This window comes from Apium graveolens, chromosome 3 (assembly GCF_009905375.1).
Source record: "Apium graveolens cultivar Ventura chromosome 3, ASM990537v1, whole genome shotgun sequence".
Taxonomy (NCBI): domain Eukaryota; kingdom Viridiplantae; phylum Streptophyta; class Magnoliopsida; order Apiales; family Apiaceae; genus Apium; species Apium graveolens.
The window spans coordinates 277,721,869-277,741,840 of NC_133649.1; the positions used below are offsets into that span (position 1 = coordinate 277,721,869).

Consider the following 19,972-nt stretch of genomic DNA (forward strand, 5'->3'; position numbering starts at 1 on the left):
CATAGTAAGGTTAGTAGAAACCTATAACTCTTAGTGAGAAGATCAAAAAAAAGTGAGGGGCAGGAACCCCTGGGCAACCACCTCCAGGCCAACCAAGAACTGGTCGACCAGGAGGTTCTCCTACAAAGTGGCCGAATAGCCCAATTTGGGGGCTTGAGGCCGAGCAGAGCCTCTTTCCCCAGGAGGTTCTGCTCGACCCCGATGCCCCCCTTGAAAATTTTGGAAAAAATAGAAAAAAAATTCAGAAAATTTTTGAATTTTTTTAAATTTTCAGGATTTTAAGATTAAGCCCAAATTAGGGCCAATTAGTGAAATTAAGCCCAGATTAAGACCGATTAGTATATGTTAAGCGTAATTAACCCAAATTAGGGGTAATTAGTGATTTGTATGATGAAATTTTCCTAGATTAGGGTCGTTTAACCCATTCACTCTTATAATTAGTGTGAATTACGGATAATTAGTGTCTTATGCATACTGATTAGTCTTAGTTAGCCCCGTTTAGGGCAGATTAGCCTCGGTTAAGGCCAATTAGTGCATTATAGCTTAAAATTAGGCTCTTTTAAGCCTAATTAGAAACTTGTACATAGAAATTAGCCCCGATTAGGGTCGATTAGCCCCAATTATGGCCAATTAGCAGCTTTCACCCTATAATTAACCTTGACGAAGGTTAAGGGGTGATAAACGCTCGTTTTATAGTCCCGATTAGGACCGTTTAGTGTTGAACACAATCCAAATAGCCTCTATGGGGGCCTTAAGTGTGTATACTCACACTAATAAGTCGTTGTAAACGTGTAGGTCGCTCCACACTTTATGATAACGCGGCGATACCCATGAAGGGCCGATACCCATGAAGGGCCAATACCCATGAAGGGCCGATACCCATGAAGGGCTGATTCTCGTGAAGGGCCGATATCCGAGAAGGGCCAAAAGTACCCAGAGTCGTTGTTAGACCATTATAACTTCACGAAAACTCGAGTAGTATTCACGGAAGTTGGGGGGCAAATGATATGGATAGAAAATACATCCTAAAGACACATTAAATGTCGCATTAATTACACTTGGGCTTCTTGTCCGGAAAGTCCAATATAGACATGTCTGGTCCAAACTTCATAGCAGGCCTGTCTGGTCCGAAGCTTCGTAACAGGCCTATGACGGCCCAAACAACCAAGGCCCACCAGCGGAGGTCGTCCAAGTCCACGAACCTGAGTTGTTCACGGACTAGGCCCAATACGGCTGGAAGAGCAGAGACATGTGTTCCAAACGGACTCAAAGTCCTACATAGAAGGTTCTAGATCTCCTTCCTCAAAAGGACTCTTAATCACCATCTAAGTTGGAGACTTGTCCACCAAGTCTCCCAACAGAAGTCTAACCTTAGACTCACATTTATATAAAGGGCTCTACCCCTCAACCTCGAACTACGTTTTTGGCTTGATCCTCTACAACATAGAGATACGTAGGCATCTTGTAAGGATCGATAGTCCCGAACGCAAGAGCAACCATTAAAGCTCGAAGCTCACCAACCCTAGTATTAAATACTAAAATACTCAGGTTTTTATTCCACAACACCATGGGTAAATTAAGGAGTAGTCATTAAGATATATAGATTATTTATACACTACTAAAACTACCAAGTTCGAACCCATCAACAACATATATTTATATTATTATTTATACACTATCCAAGATTCAAGTTCACATTATGCCAATAATAAATTATTATTTATAAATATACTAATAAGATAATGATCCAAAAAGAAATTTATTATAAATTTAAATAATATAAAATATAATGAAGACCTGTGCAAAGCTAGTTTTTTATAAAGAACGAAAACAAGTGATAATGAATGCAAATGTGTCCTAGTTTCATTTCAAAATTTTCAATACAAAAATAAGATTAAAATACTTTATCTCATAATTATTTACTTATTTTCCTTTAAAAACTTCGGGGATCAAGGCCTAAATCTTTCTAACGATAAACGAAGGATCCCCCAAAAGGGCCGAGTGTGTGAACTACTCGCATGGCAAACCCAATAGCAGATGCCCAACATCCAGGAATCATATTCGGACCCCAGATTAAATTATCCACTTATAACCCGAGCAACCCCTTTTCGCTCCAAAACCAAAATAATTATTCGTATAAATGCAACATATAATATATCCTTGAAAAAACTAACACCATGTTTGGTTAAGAATATATTCAAATGAGTTGTGCATTTGCAGCAACTACTTCTACTACTACAACCTCAAGTTGCAGCCCAACAAAAATCATTAATTCCACTTTCTCTCTACATTCGAATTCGATTCGTCAGGGAACCCATTTTGTTAAGGTTCCAAGATGTTGTCTATTTAAGACCAAACATGCGATGCGTATTCCTAAGCGTTCCATTGTTTCTTGTCTCTCTCTCTTCTCTCCTTTTCAATTAAATTTCTCTCTTTTTAATTCTTTTCTTGATTACCCTCGAAACTTTACTCACTTTGCTACCAGAATAACACCCATTTGTGCTTGTGGTGAAGGTTTGTTTGTTTTTTCACACTCTTTTTATTATAAAGTTTGTATTTTTATTCTTTTTTTTACCGAGAGTTCACATTTTTATTGTTGTTTTAGGTTATTTGAGATGTTTTATATGATTATGTTGAAGATTTTAGTGATGGGGTGTTTTTGTTTTAGTGATTTTTGTTAAAATTTCGTTGCATTAATGTTTTTCTGTTCATTTTATTGACGTTTTCTTGAATGTTTTGAATTGTTAGTAACCATGTTGTTTATGTTTTTGGGTTTTTTCCTATGCATTTTGAGTTATGTAATGGAGTGATTGATTTTAAAATTGTATTTTACTTGCACAAACAGGTACATATCAGTTAAACACTAGTGTGATTTTGGATAGAAAAATGTCTAAGTCTGCTTATTCTGATGGGAAGTGCAATCCGCGTATTTGGTCATCTCCAGAAAAGGGGTGTACAATTGAAATAGGCAAACAGATTTTCTGTAATAGATCTTTGAATATGAAAGGTATTGTTGCGGTTGGGTTTGACATGGATTACACTTTGGCACAGTATAAGCCGGAGACATTTGAAACTCTTGCTTACAATGGAACTATTAGGAAGTTAGTCTATGATCTGGGGTATCCTCAACAGGTTTGTCAATATTGTACAATTATAAGCCAAGATTTTTCCCTTGTGTGGCATAATATTTGCACGTTAAACTGCATCTATTTTCAAATACTAGACTCATCCTGTCATTAACAAACATTAATGTTTACAAACCCATATGTTAATCATTTTTATTTATTAATTACGATTGTCCTTTTATTTTTTGCACTCTTTGTCTTACATCCTAATTTAAAGTCTTGTTTCTATATTTTGTTAGTTGTTGGAGTGGAAATTTGATTGGACTTATATGGTAAGAGGATTAGTTCTTGATAAAAAGAGAGGCAATATATTGAAGGTTTGTCTTGATTGCTCTCGAAATAGCTATTATTTTTTGTCCTTATATTGCTTTTTCTACTCATGCTTCTTGCCTGGCTAGGGATATTTCGATACTCATGCATTTACACCCACAGATGGATCGCCATAAGTATGTAAAAGTTGCATATCATGGATTCAAGGAATTGACCAAGGAAGATAAAGTTATGGCATATGGAAGCACATTGATACGAGATGCATTTGATGAGCCCGATTATGCACTTATTGACACCCTTTTCTCATTGGCTGAAGCATTTTTGTTTGCTCAACTTGTTGATTTCAAGGACAATAATCCTGGATTAATTTCAGAAGCTACAGAGTAAGGGAAAAGATTTCATTTAAATTTCAATTATTTTGCAAGTAACCCAATTGTTTACCTATATGTGCTCTCCAAGTTTTTGATTGATTATTTAGGTCTTGATTGTACTTAAGATGTGTAATACAATTTCCCAAATTCCTTTCTCCTCACTTGTTAGTTATGGTCCTTAAATGTAAAAGAAATAACGTTACCTATGTACAAAATTGATAGCACACACTAGGAGAACAAGAATAAAAGAGTTGTCGCATTAAGAAATAACTGTTCAAGTCTATGATAACACATGCTTCTGCCATAGAGTTTAATTTAGAGTTTATTGCTGCCTTGACCTTAGGCAAAAAGATTTGCACTTATGGCCTGAGTTTGAGTGTTTCACCTCTGTACTCTCATTTTGTTGTCTAAGCTTGATTTATTGAATAACCTTTAGTGAGAGTGTGAGAGTCACATCAGCCTCATTAGTTTTCCTTCACTTATGCTGAGTATAACATGCCAACAGTTATGCTCAAATGTACAAAGATGTTCGAGCTGCTGTTGATTTGTGTCATCGCGATGGAACTTTGAAGGAGATGGTTGCATTAGATCCAAAGAGGTATTGTATCTTTAGAGCATTTCTATAAAGATTTTTGCTATTCTAACTTTAATTGAATTGATATATATATATATGTGTCTATATATATCTCGTTTAAGTCATGTATCTGCATCTGCGTTAAAAAAATATAAAGAATCAGTGCTGTAAATAATTATAGAGTTTGTTTTCTTACAGTTTCTATGTTTGCTAGGTATATCAATGAGGATAAATTGATTGTCCCAATGCTCAAAATGCTGAGAGATTCTGGCCGTGCAACTTTTTTGGTGACAAACAGGTACTAGAATGTTGTCTTTATTTTAATTGCACAGAGTAAAGTCTCAAGTGTGATACTATATTGTTTAGTTAACTGCAATTCAGGATTAAACCGTGTATTAATGTTTCCCTATATTTAATGTATTCTTTTAAAGTCGGTACCAGTTTTTGTTTCTGTTTTTGGGGAAAGCGAAGGAGTGTTGGTTAATATTAAAATGTCATTATTTGATATCCGTGCTTTTCTAAATATAGGGTATGATTCCTCTTAAAGGCATGTAAGTATGAGCATCTGCTTTTAGTACTGGATTATCATTTTTATTTGCTTATGTAATTAAAATATTGGTTGTTAGTTGCATTTGTTTTTTTGTTACTAAAGACAGTCTAATTACATTTGTACACCTGAAGCAAGTTAAAAATTAGTACGTTGTGTTTTTATTTCAAGGAAAATATGCTTCGAAATTCTAGTGGTTCTTTTTCATCCAATTTATGTCATTTGTAAGTTATACATGGTCATCCACACTAACCAGAGCACTTGTCAGGCCTTTCTCCTAGTATTACTCACTGTTTCTATTAAGTATTATAATGGAATGAGGTTTGAAAGGGGTTTGAAAGCAGCAAGGATTTTTGAATCAGGGTTACTAATACTGAGCTGATGAATATTTCATGTATTTGTTGCAGCCTCTGGGATTACACAAATGTTGTGATGAATTTTCTTTGTGAGCCTCAGCCACAGAGTGGTAGCCAAACTTTAACTTTCGATTGGCTGAAGTACTTTGATGTTGTCATCACCGGAAGGTCATGTTCTTTTCTAAGACGATATAATACTTTTTGCATTATGTACTTGTATATTTGGTGAACAATATCCTTGCCCCTCCTGCATATTTTAATTAGTAGTGACAATTTGACATACATGTGTAGCCCAATTCTTGCTTTAATTGACAGAGGCAATCTTAAAACTTTTCATTTTCTTTGGGTTGCACATTTAATAATCATATAGTTAGTGTACCAATTCTGATTCAATTGCTCCTTTGATTGCCTAAAAGAACAGAAAAACTATTCAATCAGAACACCAATAGAGTTCATTTCTTTCTAGTCAAGAAAGAGATGGTAATACGAAAATGTGCAGGAGTGTAGGTATATTTGAGACGAGTGAGATATATAGTTTGACTAAGGCTTGCATATTTACACAATTGAGATAAGTACTTTTCAGCAACAATCTTCAAGAATTAGCGGCATAAAATGGCAAGTTTTATATGACTCATTGACTAGTATCACCTTTATACACGACATATTATAACTCTTTTACACAAATAGATTAGGAAGATGAAGTAGAAATTAAATTTTGAATAATTTATTCTTCGCTAGGAAGACCGGTACTAAAGTGGGATATGGTCTTGTGATGTGTAGAGTTTCTACTTGAGAATGACTTTGATTCCTGTGTTGGAGCTATACCTTCATTGAGAAGGTGAATAGGAGACAAATTCTGGTGCAAAGAAATGATAACACAAACCTATATTTCACATATTAATATTGATAACAATCCTACCTAAATTTTTCCTAATTCGGATAAAACTTTAAAAGATAACTTCCCCATTTCAAGAGAACCGTTAATATATTTTAATAATTTAGAAAAATCTAACCAATAGGCTTCCAAAAGCTATTACATTACTCCTTAATAGTCTCTTTAGGTTTTTATAGCACTGGCCTTCATTAATAGCAAATTCACATTTGTGCGCTGACTAAGCTTGAGACGTTTTAGGATTGTGAACATAATCAATGGGTTGTATTACGGTTGCAACACTACTAATTGTTTGTAAGGTACTTGAGACCTTTTAGGATTGTGAACATAAACAATGGGTTGTATTACGGTTGCAACACTACTGACTTGTTTGTAAGGTGCTTTCTGAATAAAAAATTACATGAGCGCCTTTCTTAGTGATGAGGTGACTGACCCAAATGTTGACCTTAATTGTTTTAGTTCCTTGAGGATTTTAGATTATGAATTTAGATTTAAATGTTCAGCTTTCTGTTCAATCACCTGTAGCTGTTGTTCAGTTCAAGTATGCCCGATTATGCTACCAAAGTACATGCTTGCGATGCTTATCTAAGTTTGGCTTTTTTTAGTACTAATATTGTAATAATTGAAGTTGCTGTCTGTTACAGTGCAAAACCAGGTTTTTTCCATGAGAATCGTGCCAACCTCTTTGAGGTTGAACCTAAATCTGGCATGCTTCTTAATACTGACAATGGCACTCCTATGGTTCAGGTTAGGTAAAGGTCCCGTATATAGGTCAGTTACCTTATTTTCCTTTTCTTTAACTTTTGATCTTATTTGCAATTAATAAGGTGGGGAGCACTTCTGTAGATCTGCCTCTGAAGAGCAGTGAAAAAGCCTTCAAAGTTTTCCAGGTTGATATTTGTAATTTTAGTTTTTCAATGTTTAATATGGATATAAATTCATTTCCAAAATCTATTTATTGGCTTTTTATATTAGAAATCAAAATTGATGATCCATTCCCTTTTTCTTTTGTTAAAAACGATGATCCATTAACCTTCTTTTCAGGGAGGCAATGTTGGTCATTTGCACAAGCTCCTTTCTATTGAGTCAAGTTCACAGGTGTGTGGTAGGATAATTCGAATTGCTATATGTTTATATTTTAGCAGCATTCCTCTATGTTAATATCTATTTTAGTGAAAGGAAAGAACTTCTCACTCAAGTTACTCACTGGCCCTATTCTTACTACCTCTAGTTGACTAATGTACTTGCTACAAACAAAAAGTTACGCGTACGTCTTAGAATTTTCTTTAATATTATGTTGCTAGAGTGTTAAGTGTCTCTTTGCGAAAAGAAGGAAGTTAGATGGATCCTGCATGTTGAGTAATCCAGCTCATCTAAAAACCTTAAGGTGTTAGAGGAAGGTCCCAATAGGATCATATAGTTAACACTTCAATCATATTTTGCTGTAATTGACATGGGTATGACGGAAAACTGAATTAGGGAAACAAAGGTTGCATGTAATGACTCCTGAAACTAAATTGATTGAGAGAGAATCTTAGTCATATATGGTTATGTTCCATGCAAATATTAAGCCTATTACTGGTCTAGATACTATATCCAGGAAATTGCCTGTCCTTTTCTATTTAAATTTGTAGTTCTAATGCTTTTCTTCAATTTTACAAGGTTTTGTATGTTGGAGATCACATCTATGGCGATATATTGCGCAGCAAAAAAATTCTTGGTATAATCCTTGGGTTCCTTTTAATTACATATGCAGCATTCATATCATCTCTTTTTACTGCCCTTTGTAGTTAAAATAGTGCCGTAATCTTTTTTGTTAACACCTGTTTGTCACATATATCTTGTCATCTCGTTTTGTATGTTGACATCAGAAACATTTTTGTTATCTCTGAAGATTTTGGACAGGTGTCTTTTATGTAATACAACTTGATCATAGTTTGGTTGGGAACCTTTTATAGTCCCAACTCCCAAGACCCGGGTTCTATCAATTATCCAAAATCCGAAGTCACTTGTAAAATGGCCTCCTGATATATGTCTTTGCCTTTTGTTGAATTGTTCTTATGTACTGAAATCCTAGTTTCTCTTAGAACTTGTCCATCTAGTTTTGCATGTTGACAACTTCAGAAACATATTTGGTGTCCTTAAAGATTTTAGACAGATGTCTTTTATGTAATAAAATCGGTCATAGTTTTGTTGGGGTGCCTTTTTTGTCCCAAAACCTGGGGTGCTATCAAATTATGCAAAAGCCCAAGTCACTCGTAAAACGGCAATCTGATATGTGTCTTTGCCTTTTGTTGAGTTGTTATTATGGCATTGAAATCCAAGTTTCTTTTATAAGTGAACCTTTCTGAATTATGACACAGTGAGCACTGGTTGCTAGGACAGAAAAAGGAAGTCTTGAGTATGATAGTCTAGGCAGGATTCTCTAGCATTAAAACAAGGCGACGACTAGTTCACAAAAAAGAATTTGTTGATGCTTTCCGATACTCGTGTTTTTCCTTATAACATTAGTTATCTTGGTGAAGTTACTTTTGTATATTTATATAGTCTGTTGAATCTCGGTGGTATTCTGGAATATGCAAAGTCATCATGTGCAGTCTTTTGAATCTTAGTGGTTCTCATTTATGGTTTTCGCCAGAACCTGAACCTATATATATATATATATATATATAATATTAATACTACTTGAACAGGTTGGAGAACAATGCTTGTCGTTCCAGAGCTTGAGAAGGAGGTCGATCTGTTGTGGGAAATCCGTGGAAGCCGCAAGGTACTTCTTTGTATTTGAAGGTTTTCATTATTTAATTATGTACATCTTTCCTGAGTATAATTTCTATGACTGATCTTGTCGTAATCATGCTCCTTAAATATGACCTGTGGTCTTCTTGTCCCCGCAGCAACTTCAAACATTGAGAAATGAACGTGACAGCATTGAAAACAAGATACACCGTATTGAGTGGTCCCTCAAGTAAGTATCTACTCCTTATAAGAACTACTGCACACCCACAGTTGGTCCTGATTTTCGCTCCTTCAGAGTAGAACAGTGAAAAGAGATATAAATCACTGATTCTAGTTTTGCTTCATAATCATGTAAGTCTGGTGCAGACATTACATGTGCACATTGATTTTTTTGGGTCATGCCTGGCAAACCTTATTCTGGTTTTCTAGACTATTTTTGACGTCGTAATCTTTTCTTTATTCTTAGTTTATTCCATGTCATTTATATATGTGGTCTAGGTTTGAAGGAGCAAGTGCTGATGAGAAAGAGAAATTACATGATGAGCTTAAAGAATTAACGGTATTTCTGTGTTCATAAAAATGCATTATGATTTCTTTGTTTTATATATGTATGGTGGACGAGGATGATTGAAAATCCTCTAATTGGTAGTCTTTTGTTCATTGTGTAGTCTGAAAGGGAGGTAGTACGCATCAGTCATCAACAAGCTCAAAGAGCATGTCACCAAAAGGTAGATGTTTAAATAACAAACAGTTTGACTCTGTAGTAGGGCAAAAAGGTTTTCAGGCTTTTGGTTAAAGTTTGGTTGAATGACTTTATTATGAGAAGTGTATGCTAAAACAATTAAAAAAATGAATCAAGTGGTGAATGGTGTTTCTTGGTCTACTGAATTCTGGTATACGGCAATCTTTGTTTCTTTGTTCTGATCAACTGTAATATTTAACCAATGAAATGAGTCTTACCATTATTCTCGTAGTTATCATGGTGTTTAGATTTTGCTAAATAGATTCCTCTTACCGGTATTAAATGTCTTTTTTCTTTATTTTTATTTTTAAACTCTTTTAGTTTCACAAAGTATGGGGTCAACTGATGAAGACTGGATATCAAAATTCCCGGTTTGCTCACCAGGTTTGATAGTTTCTGTAGAACTTGGATAATCATCAAAATATGTTCAACCATTGTTGCTACTAATCTGTTTTGCAATGTGCAGGTAGAGCGATTTGCATGCCTATATACCAGCCAAGTGACTAATCTGAGCCTGTATTCCCCAGATAAATACTATAGGCCAAGTGAAGATTTTTTGCCTCACGAATTTGATATCCTTGGATGAGATGCTACTTTGTCAAAAAATTCTTCTTTGTTGGGGTGCTAGTTATATCTTTTGCTTATACTGGGAAAGGAAAAACAGGCGACCTCACTAATCGTCCCTTTCCCTTTCTATTTGAATTCTGTAATTTGGTGATTTGTTTGTCGATGATAAACAAAATATCTTAGTTATATAATCAAAATGTACCTTTCGTGTTTACGGTGGATTATAAGAATACCTCGTAATGTTGTGATCCAAGGATCGGCAATAGTTTAGAGCATATGAACCCATCAAGAGCCTCAATTCATCAATTGAACCAATGGTGTTGGTTACTATTCACACAAAATCAATTTTTTTCTTAATATTCTTATACACCCATATAATTATATCAATTCATCAATTACTATTCACTACATAAATAATTATATAATATTAGCTATCTTATTAATATAGATTAAATATTATATATATTTAACTTCAGCTAAATTATTTAATGGTCTCACGAATAATACTATCTTCCTCTCAAGGAAATTATTCTTTTTATTCATCTAAAACTAAACGTAAAAAGTCAAAGAGAATTGTATGTTGAGACTGAGGGAGTATTCTTGAAAGCAATAATGAAATATAGATAAATTTTAGATAATGTTGTCAATATATATATATAGACACACGTTGGATAGCTATTGTGAAAGATGTTGGCAAACATTGTTTGCAAAAATCAGATGGCTCTCATCAATTGCTGCCCATCAGCTATTCCATTGATTATTAAAATTTCTATTAATGATTTCCTGCTCCGTCAATAATTGATGGTTTTGAAAAAAAATGGCCGCATCACTCTCGAAGTGTGGTGCATATCCTCTTATAAGTTCAATATTTTGAAACCGAGGCACTTATGACCAGGCAAGCTATTTAGTCTGATCGAGAAGAGTTAAAAAATTATGCCTTTTAAGTTAGATTTTAGAAGAAAATGTAAAATAGATAAATTTGTAAAAAATTATTCTCAGTGTTCCCGATATTTTGAGAAATGGACTAAAATATCATTTTTTAGTGTTAAATAGTAAAAAATGTCACTTTTGAAAATAATGGTCCAAAATGTCAATTCATAACGGCACTTCGTCTTACGTTTTATTTTTTTTAATGTAAAACGGTACATGGTGTTCCGTTTTCCGTTTTGGTACTTTATTTTATTTTTTTTTAATTTTTTATAATGTGCAAAACGTTATTTGAAGTAACGTGTTGGCTCAAAACGGTACATCATATAGCGTTTTGTGCCAAAACATTACTTTATCTACCGTTTTGCGCATAAAAAAAATTCAAAATATCAAAACATTACACAAAGTTCCGTTTTAAGTGTTTTGCATAAACGGTATACGATGTACCGTTTTGAATTGACATTTAGGGCTATTTTTAACCTCCAAATGACATTTAGGGTCAACACCCAACAAATTGTATTATCAACGTAACTTAAGATATACAGTTTCCTTAAGCATGTCTTAGAATAGCGTATTTTTTTTCAAATAAAAATTACTGTCAAATAATTTATTTTATTAAATAGCGTAATCTTCGTAAAAAATGAAAATATTCTGATCATTAATTAGCAAAGAAATACTTCTTTTTCTATTACTAAATTGCAAAGGTATACTTTTACTTGGAACTTTTAACTGATCAATATTATTTTCGAGGCAAGTCAATCCAGCTTTTTGTGTAATTTTGTAATATTTTATCCATTCAAACTGTTTGCTCCTCTCAATTAGACACTTTCACGGCTTAATGGCTCTAAGTATCATAATTTGAGAATAAATGATCCAAAATCTCAAATGCTGAAATATGACCCTTTATATCATTTAAAAATGTAATATTTATTTGCGTTTTCAATTCAGCACAAACAACGCAATTATTACTTGCATTTAATAGGACAGTTTTCAATTCAGGACAAACATCGCAATTATTACTTGCATTTAATAGAGCAGTTGACTTTTTAAGTTTTGAAATAATTCAGAAAACGCAGTTTAACATTGCGTTAATGGTTCAACGCACGTTTTTAATGCATTTGTCTTAATTCAACGCATTGGTAGGTTGCGTTTGTTTTCATCAAAAAGAATGAAGTGGTGTCCGTGGGATTCGAACAGATCTTTCGGCATGCTGAGCTCTAACATGCACCACCTAACCAGTGAGCTAGAAGCAGATTTTGTATAGATTTATAAACGTAATATTTATTAACATTTATAAATTATAAGTGATAGAAAAGGGTATAGATCCGTGAGATTTTGGGTTTTTTCTCCCCAAATTGTGAGAATAAGGGTCATTAATTCTTAATATTGAAAAATGTAATTTGACTCATTCTGTGTCCTTAAATTTCATTTAGAGTCGGTTTGGGGGACCCAAGGCAGTTATCCGTGCACCGGAAACGGAGCACACAAAAAACCCAGTGATAGAAAAACGAAACTTTGCCTAGGAGTAGGATCAAGTTGGACTGACGAAGATCATTTGTTACATTAGTTTACAAATAGGAGAAATGATAATAGTAAAGAAAGGCAGATAGCTGCAATACCTTTACACGAAAAACACATATGTATACAGATCAGCCATTCAAAATATAGTTATTGATCACGGAAGGCAGCATAAAATGGGTTTCAAGAGGTTACATTGGGTAATACTTGTAACGTAAGGGACGCAAATAATGAAAATTTGGTGCTGATAAGTATGCTGTTGACCAAGTCATAGAGCCTCTCTAATCAGTTTCTCTGTAAGAGCCTTTGGAAGTCCCATCACACTGTCAGTAGTACCAACCTGTACGAGTACAACACGAGTGCCAAAATTTAGGATGCATTTGAAGTGAGTAATGCATAGATAATTGCTGGGCTCAGTCTTTCTATATTTTCTGACACTAATTTTTTTCAGTTTCAACACAGTTGCTATAGTAGATCTGTAAAATGAAATCTGCCGATTTAGACACGGTCTGGTTCTGACATAACCCAAAACCCTGTACAGCTATATCAATCATGATTTAAATATTATATGAGTAATTGAGGAACAATACGAGGGGGAGAGTCCTAACAAAGAACGGGAGAATGAGAGATGGCAAACTCACCACATTTTTTATATAAGGTATAACCAACGGATGTTCGATTATGAGGCCTCCAGCGACATAAAGCACAGTTCCCTCTTCGATCTAAAGAAGATAGAACTATAATTATTAATAATTAATTACTTTATGGACACAATTAATAGATACATTATTTGACACTACTCTGGTACAGAATTCACTAAGAGCATCTTTTACCAGCTTATCAATAATGTGATCAGGTATGTCGTGGAAATAAATCTGCAAGCAAACACAACATTTATCAATAAAAAGAAATTGCAAAAGGTTCGACAACCACAACACTGTGTAATAGAACAATTACATATTCAAGCTAGATAGAAATATGTGTGCATTTTTACAAAATGACCAAATCAGTTTGACTTGACTCATGGAAATCACATTAACCAAACACTTAATTTAGTTCAATGCAGGGAAACTTAAATTTATAGACTTTAAATCTTTTAATTCTGTGTTTAGGTTTTTATCACAAGAAACTTGGAATTTATGTCTTCCTCTGTAAGCATTGTTTTTAGGAAATCTACTTCGAAGATGAACAAAAAATTAACAGAAAGATAAGATTTAGTTAGTTGTAGTAATTATAACTCGTAATTGATAAACTGCTGCTCTCTATATTAACACTTTGTTGTGCTAATTCTTCATTTACACTTTAACGGGACTAGTAGACACAGATTTACGAGTCATAAAGGGAATGCAACTAGCTTGTTTCAAAATTAAAATTTCAAATAATACTTGTATTATTAGATTAGTTGCAGGGACAGTACCATCACAATCCACTTGCATTTAATGGCTGGAGGAATTGATCGTTCCTTATTTAAAAAAATTAACTAGTGACTGCTTTCTAGTATGGGTGCTAAACATAATAATGTTTCGGGTAAATAGATAGAACGTTCAGAGGGTTAGTATTTTCTTTTCATCAGAGCTTCTTACTAACATTCATACAGGTAATATTGAGTGGCTCATATAGTGTTTGTCTTAATTATCATGTCAAAACCACTATGATTACTGTGAAGATAATCCAGTTTAATGAGGTATATAGAACATCTACGGAGGAAACATAATCAGTCTTAAAGAATATTCTGTTTAATTGTCAAAAACACCGAAATAATCGTGAAGATCATCCGGTTTTATGAGGTATAGAGCACATCATCAGGCTCTAAGAATATTCTGTGTAATTTGTCTGAGACAGCAGAATGGTATCTGAATAACTGATTAGTTCATTTAAAAAATTTAATCTTGTTTAGTAAAAAAAAAAATTCTTGCACCTCAATTAAGGGCTTCATTTTTCTGAGGCATTAACATAAACAAATAATTTGTAGATGTCATTAGAAAATTTACCAGACTGAAATAGTACCTCCACTTTGTCCCAGTCTCCCTTTTTAAATCCAGTACTTAGGTTCGTAACAAGAACAGAACTCACCGTTGCTGCGTGCGCACCAGAGTAATCTGACCATATAATAAACTTGTAAGTTGTAAGACAATCAAATAATAAACACCACTACAGCACATAGGTAGGCACAATATGAACCAAACCTTTGATAAATTGACGTGCTTCTTCCTTGTTGGAAGGCTTCTCCCTGATTGTCCCTTCATAGACGACCACCTCAAGATCAAGATCATTTTAATTAGCAGTGCAAGATTTTTTTACAGCCAAGTGCTAGCATTTTAATCTATGAAGAAACTGTTAAGATATATTTCTGGTTGGGTAATATCTATAGGCAAGTTCTCTTACCAGAAAATCTAAATTTTATTAAATGGCTAGAATATAAGCTCGCCAATATTACAAAAACTATATCATGCAACAAGAAATACATCATTCATTTGGCACTAAAATGCACCACTAACCAAAAAGATTGATATGTTAACAGAGGGTGAAAGAACTTCAGTAATAACAGAAATAATTATAACTATTTGCCGTTTTAAGACAAAAATTTAGGCACAATTTCTAGAACAGGAAATTATTAACATCTTCATGACAACTAAAATGAAATACCATACTCACTCAAATTACATTCTCTTAACCTTCCCTTCAAATGGAATCGCTGAGATTTAGTGTTTTGGATTGTTAGATTTTAAATTTTAATGAACTCGCATAAGACGGTAGAGATACATCAATAGTTTCTTAAGTTGTATATTATTATGATGAAACATCATCTAGTCCAACCTGTTTTTCAGGTGACTAACGAAAAGCTATAATCGAATTTGGAATGTGACAGCTCTGTTAGGAACTAAGGAAACCTGATGCAGCATGAAAGAACATATTATGAAGCTAAAATGCTCGAAAATATGCAAAGTGGAAACTCAAGCGGAAAAGGCTCTTAATTTGAAATCAATATCCACCTCAACGAAGTTCAGCAATAATCATTTATTAGTTACTTAATATTTAACCATATGAAGCACGAATATAGTCGAAAGAAAACTAGGACCCCAGCCTCTTATTTTAGTCAAATTCAACTTAAAGTTGGAATTCATGCACATAGGCAGGATTACTATGTATGCACTATAAGCCTATTAGGTTTATGAGTAATCAATCAATTGCATAGTATCATATTATTTTATGATGATCACTCTCTGCAACATTCAGAAATGTCACCATCCTTCTTCATGTTTCATGCGTTTTCTACCAATCAATATTTATATTAGTCACATTAAAAACTTGCATCTTATATTTAGCAAAAAAAAAAAAAAAAAGTTGCATCTTAAGTTTCTCTCTTTGTTCCTGCCTCTCCGGGGTTGACATAATATCCAAATGTTTCCAGTACAGAGGTAACCTTTTAACACATTCACCACGATTCAAAAAAGCGAGCTAGAAAAAGTTAGCAACCACAATCTTTCCTAACAACATGTTTTCTAACTGAAGTTTAGTGCTCAACCAAGCATGATAAAAATTTCTTGCTCAGAATGTGGAGCAAATATGTGGCGTCAAAGAGGTAATTATGCTCACTATAAAAATCTCAAATGCAGAAGATGGGACCTATGATATATTAACTACGTACTTATAACATTAAGTATAGGAAATGACTTATACTTGGTCACAAGTAAGTAAAAGTGTTGGCTCAGCATTCTTTCTGTGATCACCAGTAGCAAGCTCTGTTGTGATGGCTTCTTCCTGATAACAAATTCTATCAAGTAAGGAATCTCTAATAATATCAAACCTATAAAACTCCCCAAGGAACATTAAATATAAAAAGCATATTATGAGAACGTGCAAAAGGTAGACATTGCAGTCTTTCGTCCCGTTTGTCGTGACTAAAGACTGAGAAGGGGGAGAGTTCCATAAACTCATGTTCGAGCTACTAAGCTTATCTGAAAAATAAGTTACTTGTTACAAAGAGTTACTTTATAATTTCAAGCAAAAGTTCTTTTTTTAGGATTTAAGAATAGCCAAGTGGCAAAGGCGCATCCCCCACCTCCCTTCAAGCCTTTCCCCCCTCAAGAAAAGGTCATGAATTTAGATCCTCAGTCCCCTCCCCTCTTACTTCAAGAAATGTAACTACCCACCATAAAGTAATTATGATCTTTACAAGTTATGACATGTTTTGATCACTCAATCCATTATTTATAACGTTTAAGTTCTATATTGTAAATGTATATACGTAAAAAGATTTATAAACTTGGTAAAAAGAGAGCGAGAGAATGACCAAACAGTCAAACTAAAGTGGTCAAAGAGACCAAGTCAAACACCAACTCTCTCTTTTTCTAGAAAGAGCCCAAGACTAACTCTGTTCTGTGCATGTTTTGGATTCTAAAAAATTAATGTGGAAGAAATAATGAATAACAACCTTGTTATACAGAACTAAGCTAGTGTTTAATTGAGTTAAAAAAAACTGGTGTTTAATTTTGTGCAGTATAATCTTCAAATACTGGACCTATCTTGTCTATGACTTGCAGAGGAGTATTGTAATAACTTTATGCAGGCACTAATGAAAAGTCCCGAGATGGCTGCCAATAATTTTTTTTGGCATATAGTAATTACTAATCCTGGTTATGTATTATATCCAAATCCAAATTGAGTACACATAATAAGCTAAAATTATAAATACATAAATCTCAAGCTGAAGAAAACCAGTTCTCTGGTCTAAGCTACCCCTGAAAGATAGTCTAGGTAGCAAAATTTTATTTAACAAAAACAGAGGTCATAAATGCATCAAATGATGGATTCTAATTTGCTGGGATTTATTTATATAAATTATTTATGTAAGGGTTCAAATAGTAAATCTGTGTTCACGAATGTGCACCGAAACAAAATTAATAACAGTGAAGTAGCATTTATTTGTTGTTAAAGCTACTAATGGAAAGAACTTCTTAACTCTTCAGAGATCAGAATTTATTCACAAAACACATAATCACATACCTGCAATAGCAGGGTCAATATATATACATACAATATTTATATTGGTACAAGTACAACCTTACAAGAGCAGGAAAAAAATCACATACTGTATCAGATGCAATTACTAAGAGTCTGTTTATCACCCTTTGCTTGCTCATCAATAGTTCGAAGCTTTGATACAACCGCATTAGCCTGAGATGGTGAAAAGAAATAAATCAAAGTGTATTGTTGAAGGATCAAACAAGATCCGAATCTTTTTAAAAGATATAGAACTGCTGAAATCATTTATACAAGTATGGGAGATCAGATATATTGTAAATCCAGAAGGAGATACTTCTTGATCTAGATGCAAAATCAATCCTAATTTAAGAATTTAAGCACTGCAGATCATCTAAATTCACCATAAGTAATCACCAGAGTGTTCATTCATATTTGTGCTTCTGATAATTCTCTCTAAGGTCCCGTTTGTTTGGAATTAATAATTTTACAAGAAGTTTTTCCCTACATTTTCCTATGTTTGTTTGCTGGAAAATTAGTTAACGGCAAATACTATGTGCGTCAAAGAAAAATACTAACGCTGTGTTCCCGAATCCAGGGTAGAAAAAAAAAGAATAGAAAATAACTAATTTTTGCTTTCTCTCCTAATCTTTCCAAAAGTGGGAAGAAGATTTTGGAGACAAAAATAAAGAAAACTTCTTCCCAAATCTGCAGCTTTCTTTTCCTTTCTTTCATAAAAGTTGTTCGGGAACAAGCTGAAGAAATGTATTCTTTACATTTCTTTTCTTTTCTCTCCAAAAAAAGTTTCTGGAACACAGCGTAAGAAAGTAAGTAGGGAAACTATTTACATCTTGAAAAGTTGAAAAAAAACATATTTTTCAAACACCTTATTTTCCTTGGAGTTGAAGAGAACACGCCAAGAACAGTGTACTTACGCTGTGTTCCCGAACTTCAGAAAAAAAAGAAAAGAATTGAAAATGGTTAATTTTCTTTTCTCTCACAATCTTCCCAAAAGTGCAAAGAAAATTTTGGAGACAAATATAAAGAGAATTTCTTTCTTAATCTTTAGCCTTCTTTTCTTTTCTCTCCAAAAAAATCATTGCTGGGACAAGTAATGGAAATATATGCTTGAACTTTCTTTTCTTTTCTCTCTAAAAAATGTTTCTGGAACACAGGTGTTAAAGTTGCGCTCAAAAATCTCAAAGAAGCTTAAACTTAAACACAGATGGTCCGGTTATTATTTAGGTTATTATTTAATTTATATTTGAACACAGTTCAACTGAAAAACACGATTAGAATTGGTGACGATCTATTACTGGTAATTCCAAAAAGAACAAAGGTGCATCCTTGAGAACAGTGGAAGGAATGTACCTTTGCCTCTGCAAGAGCCATTACCAATTCTTCGGGATTTTCCATCCGAATACCTTTTTCGTCTATGTCTGCAGACTAAATTACGAGGATAAATTTAATTTAAAGCGAAGAATTAGTATAGAAACATTAAAGTGAGGCAATAAACGAATGCTTCGACAACAGTATAGTACCATGACAGTGAAGTCATATCCCATGTCAGCTAGTATTTTTCTACGAGCAATAGAAGAAGATCCCAATATAATCTGCAAAATGAACAAATACAATTCACTTGATATACATATACTAACAACCATTTATTTATAAGCTCTGCAAGTAGATAAATAAACAGCAATTAATGAAATTAAATAATAAGGCATAATCATATTAAGCAATATTATATAAAAAATTGGAGGAAGGATGAATGTGAAGGGGGGGTTTTATATATATATATACACAAGTACCTTAAAGGGAGGTGTTGTAGTTGCTTCTTCCATGGCTGCTTGGTGCTCTCTTTGTATTGTAGTATTTTTTGAGTTTTAAGAGAAAGAGGGTTTTGATGCGTTTAATTTTCTGATAATATATTTTTTTACTCCGTGCACTAATCCGTAAATATCTTATAACTCCTTATCTTTTTTGGTGTTGCGTGTTGTTATTTTAATGTACACCAACTTAAATCCGTGCCAGATATGGATTTTCGTTAATATTTAAATTTTTTATTTATTTCGTTATATTCTAATTTTAAAAGTATTTATATAAATTTATAATAATAATAAGTTTATAAAAGAATAATAGGATAATATGTGGTCGTATTTTATTAGGATAAGTATATTATATCTAATAGTTTAATAATTTAGTAGTTTAACGGACATATAACCCTATTTTTTTTATCTTTTTTAATAATAGAATAAGTTGTGATTGTAGTTTAGTAGGATAACTAGAGTATATGAGTAGTAGTTTAGCAGATATATAGCATTATTTATTTCTTTTTTTAATAATTAAAATTAGGGAATA

The 19,972-nt window shown here is 33.4% G+C and overlaps 1 protein-coding gene and 1 pseudogene across 1 annotated transcript; one reads left to right on the forward strand and one right to left on the reverse strand.

Moving 5' to 3' along the window:
• Positions 1–2,166: 2,166 nt before the first annotated feature.
• Positions 2,167–10,397, forward strand: LOC141713398 (uncharacterized). Its single transcript, XM_074516799.1, has 17 exons — positions 2,167–2,514; positions 2,846–3,132; positions 3,365–3,442; positions 3,558–3,778; positions 4,272–4,364; positions 4,555–4,638; positions 5,295–5,411; positions 6,780–6,882; positions 6,963–7,025; positions 7,180–7,233; positions 7,798–7,855; positions 8,829–8,905; positions 9,033–9,103; positions 9,373–9,433; positions 9,543–9,602; positions 9,938–10,000; positions 10,083–10,397. The coding sequence occupies exons 1-17, from the start codon at positions 2,202–2,204 to the stop codon at positions 10,200–10,202; spliced, it is 1,923 nt and encodes a 640-aa protein (XP_074372900.1). The 5' UTR covers positions 2,167–2,201; the 3' UTR covers positions 10,203–10,397.
• Positions 10,398–12,607: 2,210 nt separating this feature from the next.
• LOC141713399 (uncharacterized) lies at positions 12,608–19,569 on the reverse strand (annotated as a pseudogene).
• Between the last annotated feature and the right edge of the window lie 403 nt (positions 19,570–19,972).

What these genes read in the sequence shown, in the direction of transcription:
- LOC141713398 (XM_074516799.1), top strand. Translation starts at nt 2,202, where the DNA reads ATGAGTTGTGCATTTGCAGCAACTACTTCTACTACTACAACCTCAAGT. An exon ending in AGAGAGGCAATATATTGAAG is followed by an intron (nt 3,443 to 3,557) that starts GTTTGTCTTGAT and finishes TTACACCCACAG; the next exon opens with ATGGATCGCCATAAGTATGT. An exon ending in CGTATTGAGTGGTCCCTCAA is followed by an intron (nt 9,104 to 9,372) that starts GTAAGTATCTAC and finishes TATGTGGTCTAG; the next exon opens with GTTTGAAGGAGCAAGTGCTG.